General features: G+C 37.4%; 2 protein-coding genes across 2 annotated transcripts; both read left to right on the top strand.

The window, feature by feature from the left end:
• Positions 1–1,935: 1,935 nt before the first annotated feature.
• On the top strand, positions 1,936–5,395 carry LOC584558 (phospholipase A2-like). Its single transcript, XM_003724277.3, has 4 exons — positions 1,936–2,124; positions 3,317–3,476; positions 4,567–4,703; positions 5,221–5,395. Exons 1-4 carry the CDS (start codon positions 2,079–2,081, stop codon positions 5,367–5,369), a joined length of 492 nt encoding a protein of 163 aa, XP_003724325.3. The 5' UTR covers positions 1,936–2,078; the 3' UTR covers positions 5,370–5,395.
• A 1,539-nt stretch (positions 5,396–6,934) lies between these two features.
• On the top strand, positions 6,935–12,691 carry LOC757138 (phospholipase A2 AP-PLA2-I-like). The gene is made up of 4 exons (XM_001197510.3): positions 6,935–7,199; positions 7,779–7,938; positions 10,410–10,546; positions 12,543–12,691. Exons 1-4 carry the CDS (start codon positions 7,151–7,153, stop codon positions 12,689–12,691), a joined length of 495 nt encoding a protein of 164 aa, XP_001197510.2. The 5' UTR covers positions 6,935–7,150.
• Positions 12,692–13,246: the final 555 nt, after the last annotated feature.

Genomic DNA, 13,246 nt, shown 5'->3' with positions numbered 1-13,246 from the left:
TATATATATATGACGTAATAATTAGAACCGGAAAGGAGGATTTGCGTCAATTAGATGGTTAATGATTATTTTAATCGAAGGGGTTATTATCCTCGAGGTTCAAGGTAATGGTAGGTAGGGAACATCTGTTCTAAACAATTAAAAACTACGATAAGGACGTATCTAATCTCAAGATATGGTACGGATTACGGTACGGTACGGTACGGAACGGTACGGAAAAAATGTATTAATGTATCAATTGTTATCTATGCTGAGTGCAAACAAAGTCTGCAATTTAGTCATTCAGACGCGAATGATTTCTATCAATAAACCGTTTCAAATGAATCAAGAAAGAAAGAAAGCGACTAACTTTCAGACACGTTTGGAATGAAATAAAACAGTTTGTCTTTTATTCTTATTCATTACAAAAACAATTCTGCCAATGTTTAGAAATATTTGCGAATGAATAGGATGAACAAATATAATAGTTTACTAAAGATATTAGAATACTGAATAAGCCGTACTCAATAGCAAAGCTAAATGCAATTAAGAAATTATCTCACTGACACTTATTCAGTGAAAACTTGAACTTGAAGGACAAAATATATATGACTTATCGATCTCTGTTCTATCTACACACGCTCTCCAGTCTCTTCATTCAATTATCATTGGAACATAAAGGCATGGCGGTCACTCTAGACAAATAATTGAAACAAATGAAAACAAGATATGCAAATGTATTAAACAATTTAATATGTACAACTGAATACAAATAAATACGACTGTGTACAAATCTATTACTTTTATCCTCATTTAGCTGTTAAATAAAGATAAATTTATCCTCATTTAGCTGTTAAATGAAGATAAATTTATCCTCATTTAGCTGTTAAATGAAGATAAATTTATCCTCATTTAGCTGTTAAATGAAGATAAATTTATCCTCATTTAGCTGTTAAATGAAGATAAATTTATCTTCATTTAGCTGTTAAATGAAGATAAATTTATCCTCATTTAGCTGTTAAATGAAGATAAATTTATCCTCATTTAGCTGTTAAATGAAGATAAATTTATCCTCATTTAGCTGTTAAATGAAGATAAATTTATCTCGATTATTTTTACCTCAAGTTTGATTCAACACATCACTTAGGATGGGGGCGGGATGTCAATGATTTTGGGCACTTTGCCGTCTACAGCTAAAATAAGAATTTCAAAAATCTGAAAGTTGTTCGGGCTGACTTGAATGTGTACGACCTTAAGATTTAGACAAAATTATCAAACTTTCGTTATAAGTTAGAAGAAGATTTATCATTAAAACTGTGACCTTGGTTTATATAATTATCAGTATTTTGTCCTTCAAGTTCAAGTTTTCACTGAATAAGTGTCAGTGAGATAATTTCTTAATTGCATTTAGCTTTGCTATTGAGTACGGCTTATTCAGTATTCTAATATCTTTAGTAAACTATTATATTTGTTCATCCTATTCATTCGCAAATATTTCTAAACATTGGCAGAATTGTTTTTTTAATTAATAAGAGTAAAAGACAAACTGTTTTATTTCATTCCAAACGTTTCTGAAAGTTAGTCCCTTTCTTTCTTTCTTTATTCATTTGAAACGGTTTATTGATAGAAATCATTCGCGTCTGAATGACTAAATTGCAGACTTTGTTTGCACTCAGTATAGATAACAATTGATACATTAATACATTTTTTCCGTACCGTACCGTACCGTACCGTAATCCGTACCATATCTTGAGATTAGATACGTCCTTAGCGTAGTTTTTAATTGTTTAGAACAGATGTTCCCTACCCACCATTACCTTGAACCTCGAGGATAATAACCCCTTCGATTAATATAATCATTAACCATCTAATTGACGCAAATCCTCTATTTTCCGGTTCTAATTATTACGTCATATATATATATATATATATATATATATCAGTTTTATGTCCTTGTGTGTATTATAGTTTAAATTTACTCATTCTAAACTCCTTGAAGGTACTGGTCGAGTAGTACAAAGCTGTGATCAATCGTAAAATTGTTATTATTTTAATTAATCCCAAAGAAAAGTGACATCTAAGGAAACTACGTGTACACCATGAAGTCCCTTGCTTACTTCGCTTGCTTTGCCGTTCTTGTTACAGGTAATGTCACGAACTCTTTTTATACTCCACTATTTCATACTTTGACCACAATATTTTGCTGCATTTTATTTATCATTATTCATATCATAACAATCTGACAAAGTTGGTGTCACAAGCACAAATATGGCCCTGGGTCTAGAATATAATTACATAATTTAAGCAATTTTGTGGATCTGTTTGAGTATGAAAACAGCTGTGTCTTTACTTCATTTCCTTCTATAAAAAAAAAGGAAACTGACACCCAACACATTTTAGCTGAAAGTCCTATTAAAAATTGTGAGCCAGTTAAAAAATATCTTGAAATTAGAGAAACCTTTACATTACGCTAATAATATTTTGCTTTATTCCTTTCTCATAAACATTACTGGTGAATCTTGTATATTATTATGCAATAATGCAATAAAACTCTCTGAAAAACTAACATTATTTCCTGGAGTTAGGTTCACTATGAGGTAGTCCATTACTTAAATATCTCTTAATATTCTCATATGATCATAATTATTGCTTTGTGCAGTCAGTGAATCTTTGATGATCGTTTGCTACGCCTGGCAGTTGACGATAAAAAAGGGTATTGTTATTGCATTTGTCATGAGAATGAGCCTTGATTTATTGAGTGTAACAACATCGAATAAAATTCTACCTTTTAAAGTATTTTACTCAGTTTTTCGGCTTAGATAACATAACTTACCCTTAATTCGTATAGTGAATTAAAGACGGCCCAGGCATCATTGGAAATGGTCTTACACTTATTTCCCCTTTGTGTTTAAGTTTTTTTTTTTTGTAAGTATCACTTACTGGAAGAATCAAAGGAGAAGGCGCGATGGCTCAGTGGTGGAGCAGTGGTCACGTAACTGGGAGGTCCCGGGTTCGAAATTAAGTCGATCTGCCAGTGCTCTATGGGAAGGCATTGATCCTCATTATCAACTCCCTCGGAGAGGACTTAATGTCGTCAGTCACCCTGTTGCTTTTCACATGCATACACATGCTTTCTTAGCATCCAGGTAAATGAAGAAAAAAGCAAAAAACAATCGGAATCAACAAAATCGATTGAAATAAATTCAAATATAGTTATTAGATGATCACACACGCACCCTCACATGCAGAAGAAGAACAAAATTGATGATAATTAGTTAACGATGATGAAAAAGAAATGCAGTTGAAGAATAATTAGAAATGTTTCGGTTGTTTGCAGGTTGTATGACGATGCCCCAGACAAGCAGCGTTGCTCAGTTTGGCGTAATGATGGGATGTCTTCTAGACATAAGTACTGTAGAGGCTGGTCTAGACTACAATGGATACGGTTGTTACTGTGGCTACGGAGGTCAGGGTGTACCTCTTGATGATACCGATAGGTAAGTCTGAAGACATCTTGCTCGACATCTGATCTGAAGATGTGAAGATTTGAAGAAGTGACGATATTTTCCTAATTCGATGATGAAAACTCATTTCTCTCTCACTATCTCTCCCTCTCACTCTCTTTCTGTATTAATGATCCGGTTTACTAGTCCTTTTCAGAGAGTTATTCTGTCGTGTGTGAGTACACACGACAGATTAACTCTCTTTAACTCTCTTTCTTAAGTGTTCTACTTCTCTCTCAGCAATACCAAGTAGGATGACAAGAAAACTTCTCCCTTCCTCTCTCTTTACTAATTCATCTTTTTTCAAATCCGATAGTTTTTTCAGGACTTCTCATCACATTGTTCAATCTTAAACCTTATAAATAAACTCAATTCTAAGAATCATCTGTCTGTTCTCATTTACAACTCTGCTTAAGGTAGTAAATAGTGGAATAGTAGTGTCCAGATGAGAACTGTGATGTGTAGGCCTTCTATTCGGTGAAACGGTTTAATCGAATGCGGACCATATAGTGAGCATCACAACAGTGGCAAGACTATAATTATCTGAATTTAAACTAATCGGATTTTTTTTTATTGAACGGGAATGCTCACAATGTTCCCTACTTTTGGTGCTCAATATCTGTTGAGTTTGCTTTAAAGGATAAAGGCCTATGATTAAGGATATTCAATTCATTCCCTCATTCAGCTACATAATGATATTCTGAAACATGTGTGAACAAAGGCCCTTAATACTCCAAGTCAGTGATAGAATGAATTGTTCTAATTTAACATGTTGTCGAACCTATGAAAACGGATACACAAAGCAGTAAGAATAGAATCGTTCTCATTTAAAACGTTGTCAGGCTCATTGGCCCGAATTCACAAATAAGGTTTGTCGACAAACCTAGGTTTATGCGCGTCATCTGACGCGTTTCGACGCGTTTCAAATAAAGGTTTACGCGTTTGTTCTCGAAACACGTCGAAACGCATCATAATGACGCATATAAACCCAGGTTTGTCGACAAACTCCCTTTTTGAATTCGGGCCATAATGACTGCTGCGTTGAATTACTGATCATTGATATAATGAATTGTTGCTTTGTCAGGTGTTGTCAGACCCACGATGACTGCTACTCAGTCGTACAGAACAGTGATATGTGCCGGAGTACCGACCAAGCCTACGTCATTTCATATAACTACAACGCATTGCAATGTGGAACCTATAGTGCACGAATCGTTTGCTGTAAGTTTGTGTAATATGTTTTGACTTTGACCCATTGCCTACTGGAACCTGATATGGCAAAGAATGAACTCAGTATTCAACGGGTTAATATTTACATGTTACATGAAGCGAATGGACTACGATTCACCTTAACCAAAACAGACTAGATTTTTGTCACTATCATTGCAAAAACTTGGGAAATTTTTATGAAAAAGAAAACAAGGAAAATCGAATGAAAAATTAAGTCAAGGACGACACACTTGGTATTTTAGTTTATTAAAGCTAAATAAACTATAATACAAATTATTACAAAAAGCTCAATGATATACATAAGTGGTTATTGTATGCACATTTGGATACACAAGCCTTTTAGTCCATAATAATTTCTATTTGTTAGTCTCAAATAATGCAAGGGTATATTATTTTATGGATTTGTCTCATGGATACTTATCTTAGAATGTTGTGGATAGTAAATTGAGTAGTATTCCAATATCTCCTATGAATTGCAATTATTTCCTTTCTTTCTATCTTTGTTTAGCTGATGCAAGCAGCTATGACGCAGATTACGAGTACACAGACTGTGCCATGGCTATGTGTGCCTGCGACAAGGCTGGGGCGGAATGCTTCCAACGTTACAGACCAACCTATAACGACGGATATAAGAGCTATGACAAGGATAGCTGCTGATAGACGCGTGTATATCTCTCGGAATTCATTATTGCATTAATTAATTAATAATTGGTAATAATTCTAGGCATTTCTATAGCGCCGTCTATCTAGTAATTCTATTCCGAGGCGCACTTATTATTTCCTCGTCTTTTAGCTGCCATTACAGCGCTCCAGCATTTCAAGAAATTAATTCCCGCAAGGTACCCATTTACCTCACCTGGGTCGAGTTTGGCAAATGAAGATTAATGCTTGCCAAAGGACATTAGTGCCGTATCGGGGATCGAATCACGACCTTTGAATTTCAAGTCAAGTGCTTAAACCGCGTAGACACTTCTACATTACTATAAGGAGATAAAAGAAACAACAAACCATCGAATGATACTAATTATCCTCATCCTTTTTTGTTCCAACTACAATAGAAATTGAATGTTTGTTTCAAATTCGGGACATTAAAGTAACATACATTCTCCGTATCACTGGGTGTATTTGTCCTGTTTGGGATCTTGAGTATCTGAAAGGGTGATTATTTAAATCAACTTAAAATAAATGTGTGCGTATAACATTATATGCGGCTGTGTGTGGTTGGAAATTCATGATACATTATCCTTGTGTAATTATTCGATATATCGCCAAATATTATGGGTTTTATGATTGTTAATTCAAAAATAATTAATCAAAAGTATACGTATCAAAATCGAACTTAATTGATGACATGGGGATAATTGTCCGAGGTAATATTCGTTCCCTGTCCATGCTGTGCAGGGTAATAGTATAATTGCGTTTTATTACCCAACTATTAGGTCAGTTTACATGCTGTGCATAAAGTTTGAATGAAATAGACGAGGGAAAAAATCTTATCCATTGTCATTTGATTTTCATTTTAAATATGCTTCATGATTAATGCAGTGACTAAGACAAGAAGGAAAGAATAGTATAAATGATAAGAGGGAGAGAGAGAGAGACAGAGAGAGACAGAGAGGGCGAGAGAGAGAGAGAGAGAGAGAGAAAGACAGAGAGTAAGAGAGAGAGAGAGAGAGAAAGACAGAGAGTAAGAGAGAGAGAGAGAAAGAGAAAGACAGAGAGAAGAGAGAGAGGGGGAGAGAGAGAGAGAGAGAGAGACATACAGAGATACAGACGGACAGAGAGGGTGAGAGAGACAGACATACAGAGAGAGGGGGGAAGACAGACATACAGACAGAGTGAGAGAGACAGACAAAGACAGAGAAAGATAAGGCGATCCTCGATATATTATTTTCAGTTGCTGATTAAATACAAATTTATATCAGTTTCCTACCCAGTTTCATTAATAACCCGACGTTTCAATGAAAGGTGATTCTTGATTGTGTGATTTTACCATCGTGAACTTTGATGTCAACAAACTTTGTCATAATGGATGTGCTGTTGAATGTTTGATTACTGAGTCATTTACCCTAAAACATTTTCTATTTTTAACAAAACATTTCCTTAGACGGTATACCAACTCAAGATAAATGTTGATATATATGTATATATATATATATATAACAAGCAACAGGTGTTTCAGAACCCACCATGTAAGAATAATCTCTTCGTCTTGTCTAATTATTAACCAGACAAATACAAATCATATATTTTTCTCCGTTGATTGACAAGTGTTTCGTCTTATCGACCCTTGACGCAGGTGAAGAACATATCATTTTAATTTGACACATTTTACCAAGGAAGTATTGATCCAAGCAAGTAATTTTCTACCAGTTATTTCGTCTGAGTGTCTACATGGTTTAAATCTATACGCAGAAGAAACAGAGAGAAAATAAACCATGATGAAATTCCTTGCCTACATCGTTTGCTTCTCTGTTCTCCTTACAGGTAAGTTCATCCCATCTCTTACTTATTTTAATCCATTTAAACGTATTGATTGTATTACTCATGAAATGTGCATGCTCGATGAGAATATGATTTGTTGCGATGCAGGAGTTGAAGGCTAGGAGTCGGAGCGTTACAACTTTGCAAGTTATTTAATATTTAGAAAGCACAAATAGCAGAGAGAGCACAATACTGCTGGAAAAAAAAAATATCATCAAGATATTTTGGTGCCCCCAATCCCTTACCTTGTTCATGAGGAATATTCGATCCTTTTTTTTTTTAGCTCCAAAAATTATTGATAAGCCAAACAAATAAAAAAAAGTAATCAAATAAAAGGGATCAGTAAAATTGATTATTTTACTTGTGTACTAAAACGTATGCCACTCGGCTTTCAAAAGGGGCGCTAGGCCCGAGAGTGCCCCCTCAATGAAGAAAAAATCCGCTAGTAGAGTTGGATCTGATAACCTTGTAGAGGAATTAAGAAAAAAAATGCAAAGGCAGAAGCAAGTCTAAACCAACTTAACATGACCAATTAGTAATTTAAACCAATTACTTATTGAGGAATACTCTTCTATCTCCCAGGTTGCAGGTGTATTCCTCACACAACGCACTTGGGTCAATTTGGAATGATGCAAAAATGCCTACTTGGAAAGAGTGTAATCGAAGTTAGTCTTGATTATATCGGCTATGGCTGTTATTGTGGCTTTGGTGGTGACGGTGTTCCTCTGGATGATACAGATAGGTAAGTCAAAGATAGTGATAGTGGTGGTGGTTATTTTACCTGACAGCTAAGAAAGCAATAAATGCTTGTTAGTAAGCAACCAGAAGACCGACGGCTTAAGGTCCTCTCCGAGGGACCTGGTAATGAGGATAAATGCCTTACCAAAAGGCACTAGCGCATCGACTTGGTTTCGAACCCGGGTCACCGGATAACGAGACCAATGATCTACCAACTGAGATATCGCGCCTCCTCGACTCGACTTTTTTTTTATCGAGATAGCAGATATGTTCGCCCGGGACCATGATAGTTTTAAATTATAAGTTTGCGAAACCTTGAAGTTACAAACACGATCCTCTCACAACCACGGAGGTTCAAGCGGAACTGAACAACGACTTTCCAAAGATTTTTCAATGTTTTAAACCACAAGCCGGAAGAGCAGTCATTTTAAAACCTCGAAGTTTATTGAGTCCGCACGACATCCCGCTGCACATACATGTAGCAATCGCGCTACCCCAAAGTAGTACAACTTTGGGCAAATTTCGAACCATCTAACTGTTACCCAACTAAATTTACCCTAGTTTTTTAACGTGTTCAATCTTTCATTGCTCAATTTATGATAGGAAAATTATTATTTTAAATCGACATTAATATGTCATCATACCTTAAGGATATAGGGTTTCCTGCGTCATAAAACATAAACCTGTCTTAAGCTATGGTCACAATTCAGAACGGCGACCGACCGATTAGTAGCCTGCTCGGTCGCCGCTGGAATTTAGGCATCGCCCAATGATTTTTTTTTTGAGAAATCGATCAGGCTGTAGAGCCCCAGCGATGCATGGGCGGTGCCCTGTCGATTTCCCGTCAGTCGCCGGTCGATTTTAGGTAAAAACTGGCCGAAATCGGAGAGCTTCTCCGGGCGGCGTCCCGGCAGTGACCGACAGATGACCCACCGATTCCCGAGCGGTCTCCCACCGGCCACCGGCTAATTGTAAAGAAATTGCCCGGCGACCGGCCGGTGATCGGCAGTGCGCCAAAATACGCTCGGCGCCCGGGCGTTTGCCGCCCGGGCACCGACTTAATCGAGCGTTCGCCGTCGAGCGATTTGGGTCAAAAGTCGAAGCCGCTTGGTCAAAGGCTGCCGAATGATTTGGGACTCGCCGGCTAGTGACCGACTGATCTCCTCGTGGCGACTGGCCGGCGACCAGGCGGCGACTGCTCGGCAGCATTTGATCTAGCTTTTTCGATTTCCGACCTAAAGTGACTCTCACACTCTGCCGTGTAGGCCTACCGTGTGCCACCGTGCGCGAAAATGTCTGCGGACGGTGGAGAACGGCGAGGGCACACGGTGGTTCGTTATCAAAGCGGGCAACACGTTAATAGGGCGTTGGCGCTTATTTACACCCGGTGGGACCTTGCGAAAGTTTTGGGCATGTTCAAAACTTTGGCCGGCTGGCACCGGCCGCAAGTAAGCAGCAAGAGGACGGTGTTGAACGGTATGAGGACGGTATGAATACGTTATGAAAACGGTCACACTGTATGAACACGTTCACAACACGCTCATAACCCGTTACAGAACGGTGATGAAAAATGGAGAGCGGACTGACCGTTGCCGTTCAAATCGGGGTATTTATTGCAGTCGTGTCATGACGTCAGGAGTCTGGGGAATCGCTCACAGGACGCTCCGAGCGGTGAGGGGACGCTAAGTGACTGGTAGGTGGCTGCTACAAACCCGGTGCACACGTTCGAGACCCGGTATGGGCCCGGTATGGAAACGGCCAAAATTTTCAACAAAAGTCAATCTGGGCGGTGAAGACGGTAGAAGCACGTTCAACACCCGGTATGCGCCCGGTGAGAACGGTCAGAAGATGGCAACGAAACGGTGAAAAGATTAATTTTATGAATTTTCTTTTGCGGCCGGGGACAAGTTCGCTCAAAACCCAACGTTCTGGACTCTGTTGTTTTTTTAATAGCCCGGCAGGTGGACGGTAGGCCTACACGGCAGAGTGTGAGAGCTCCATAAATCGCTCGACGGCGAACGCTCGATTAGATCGGTGCCCGGGCGGTGACCGCCCTGGCACCGAGCGTACTTTGGGCGGCGAGTGAAAGTGAGCAGGCGCCGCCCAAATTTTAACTCCGCGCTAAAACTTCAGCAGCGACCCGAGCGATGCCCTAAAAACAAGCGGTGCCCGGGCGAAATTGGCTCAAAACTCGCCGCCCGGCCGCCGAGCAGGCTACTTTTTGGTGTTGACCATAGATTTACCAGAACTTCTGTAATATCATCACATATCAGTAGTCCGTATGGTTGTTTATAAAACTGTTTATAAAATAAGGTTTGTTGATAACGACTGTAATATTGTAGTTTGATGCTTTTATTGGATGCAAGGCTCATGTTGCACGCTGAACAAATGTGTATTCTCAAGTAAAAAGTGTATTCTTAACCAAAAAGAAGCTGCCGAGTGGAGTATTGATTGTATTGATTATGGTTTTATCAGATGTTGTGAAGTCCATGATGACTGCTACACAGTCGTGCAAACCAGTGGCATGTGCCGTGGCTACAATCATGCTTACATCATTCCCTACAACTATAAAGCCTTCCAATGTGGCACATACCGGGCGGTGATTACCTGCTGTAAGCTTCATATACATTCTTATTTCTATTCTTCTCTAAAACAATTTTGGGACACTTTTTGAATTGATCACCAAAGCTGTTTATCTCGTATAGGAACTCAGTGTTATATGCTCTGGCTCCTAATGGTTAGGAGCCATGCAGGGCATATAAAAACTGAGTTCCTATAGGAAATCTTTTCATTCAGATGGTCATCTCGGCCAATACTTAACATATTCAATTGGTTTTCGACCTTTGGACATAATCTTTGATGCTCTTTCGGAAAATGAAGAAAAATTGAGAAATTCTAAAGATAGATTTTTATTACATCACAGCTTTGGTATTTTTATCTCATCTCATCATATCGTTGATGCGTGATGATCAATAAAAAATAAAATAAATAAAATAAAAAATAAAGGGTATTCATTTCTCCTAGAGATGTTGGGATTAAGTAAAAATGCCATTTGGCATCTTACATGAATAACATTGTGATACAATTAATTGAAGACTCGGAACGGTAAACAAAAACAAGATCAGAAATCTCAAATTGCTTTACAATTATTAGTTTATTCATTATTGGTGCTTTATGATTTCAAAAAATGCATATCAATATTATAATAGATGTATCTGATTGACATTGCCAGTAATAAAGAATAACAATAAATCGAAATCAATAATGGGTTTTGTGATTTACTGATTCGGGAAGATTGTAATATACCCTCCTCAATTAATGGATCTATAATATAATAAAATAAATATCAATTCTAACCATATTCAAATTTACAAGGTATGGCCCATAGCTTATATTCATTAACGTTCGCCATGCCTTGAGTTATAGCCGTGAATATATGGCAATAGTTAGGAAACTCAATGCCCACAAAATGGATAGCTATAGTTTTAAACAAACCAATCAATGCGTTAAGGGTCAGGTTGGAAAATTTTATTGTAATTTTTAAACCCTGTCGCTAGGAACACCCAGTGATAAATTATATCGATGAATACAAATTTTATAAAAAGAGAAATGATGTTATTCTGAGGTAATAAACACATTAATATAACTCTTTATTTCATATAACTGTTGATACCAACTAATTTTCATATTCAATATAATAAAAAATACAGTGCGTCCCAGAAAAAACGAAACCGAGAATTATCGATGTTTTATCATAACTTAATCACAATTATAATGAATAAATGACACATATTTGTAAAACTTAGATCCTCTTTTTTCATTTGATGCAACTCATATGATATATTTCATGCATGAGTGATAAAGAACAATTTGAAGAGGGGGTACTAAAAAGTCATTTGGCGGAAGGTATCTGAATTTCAAAGGAAAAATCACATTTCTAGAAAGTTCATTTTCTGTTCTCTCATATGACACCTCAATCAAGAAAAATGATCCAGGATTAACAAAGTTCTGTTGGTTTAAAGTAATTCTTGCATTTCCATAATTCGATTAAACGAATTTGTTTTCACTGGCTGCCTGCCGTAGCAACAAACAGAGTTGACAAAAGACTCCATTTCGTTGACGACCATATATGCATCATATGAGTTGCATCAAATGAAAGAGGATGATCTAAGCTTTACAAATATGTTTCATTTATTAATTATAATTGTGATTAAGTGATGTTAAAATATCGATAATTCTCGGTTTCTTTTTTTCTGGGACGCACTGTATAATATGATATAGTAACTAAAGTTGCAGCTAATTTGGCAAGATATTTGTAGGATGTGGCTTCGTAATAATGATGTTATCTCTTCAGGGTTCCATTTCAACAATAAAATAGAGAGATTGGATTAAACTCCACCCTCTGTACACTTAATAGATGTTGGTTGCTTTAAACCTTGTAGATACAATTAGAAGGAAAACATGTTTGGCCGATTATCTCATATTATTTTTTGTTTTAGATTTCATGGTGTCGTATCATCAATATAGATACACAAAGCATCCCAATTCACTGATCACTTGTCACAGTAATAGGAATTAATAAAGTCCATTTATTCTATCTTTGTTTAGTGGATGCAAGCAGCTATGACGCAGATTACAAGTACACTGACTGTGCCATGGCTATGTGTGCCTGCGACAAGGCTGGGGCGGAATGCTTCCAAAGTACTAGACCAACGTTCAACCAAGACTACATCAGATATAAACAAATAAGATGTTAAAGCCCCACTGCACTACTTACAGCTACTTGCGCCCTCTATATAGCAAACAATGCCTAATCGGTAACCATGGGTCCCACATGGTCCTCTTTTTCTTATGATAATTGGGAACTGATTTAATGAGATAATCACGGGTGAAGGTCTAATCCTTCCTGGCCAAACTAGAGCAGTGGGGCTTTAATTCGTTCCATCTGCAGGTCGATCACTTCTCTTTGAAAGAGAAATCCATTGCACTACTATAATCCCCTGATTCTCAATGCATAAAAAATGTTATGATATTATATGCAGTTGAGTATCAACCGTATGCAGTTCATCACAAGATGCAAATTCTATTCAAGATATTCGTTTCAAAGCCATGACGTCAATTTACCCTTATTCCTGCAGGTGTAGAGTTATTAAGCAGAAGTGGTCATTCATTGACTGTCACCCGTATTTTTAATCCATCAAACTGAACACAATAACCACAATTGAGTAGACGATTTGGCTTGATATGGTATTGTCCATTCCTAATTGTGCAACCTACCGAAGTAATATCAGCCATTAATATAAGACGTAAAT

The sequence above is a fragment of the Strongylocentrotus purpuratus genome, unplaced genomic scaffold (assembly GCF_000002235.5).
Source record: "Strongylocentrotus purpuratus isolate Spur 01 unplaced genomic scaffold, Spur_5.0 spur5_scaffold_3, whole genome shotgun sequence".
Classification (NCBI taxonomy): Eukaryota; Metazoa; Echinodermata; class Echinoidea; order Camarodonta; family Strongylocentrotidae; genus Strongylocentrotus; species Strongylocentrotus purpuratus.
This window is presented reverse-complemented; position numbering and strand designations above follow the sequence as displayed.

Bases quoted from the DNA above. Each gene is read 5' to 3' on its own strand.
- LOC584558 (XM_003724277.3), top strand. From the start codon at position 2,079: ATGAAGTCCCTTGCTTACTTCGCTTGCTTTGCCGTTCTTGTTACAG. The intron at 2,125-3,316 runs GTAATGTCACGA...GGTTGTTTGCAG, and splicing joins CTTTGCCGTTCTTGTTACAG to GTTGTATGACGATGCCCCAG. The intron at 3,477-4,566 runs GTAAGTCTGAAG...TTGCTTTGTCAG, and splicing joins CCTCTTGATGATACCGATAG to GTGTTGTCAGACCCACGATG.
- LOC757138 (XM_001197510.3), top strand. From the start codon at position 7,151: ATGATGAAATTCCTTGCCTACATCGTTTGCTTCTCTGTTCTCCTTACA. The intron at 7,200-7,778 runs GTAAGTTCATCC...TCTATCTCCCAG, and splicing joins CTTCTCTGTTCTCCTTACAG to GTTGCAGGTGTATTCCTCAC. The intron at 7,939-10,409 runs GTAAGTCAAAGA...TGGTTTTATCAG, and splicing joins CCTCTGGATGATACAGATAG to ATGTTGTGAAGTCCATGATG.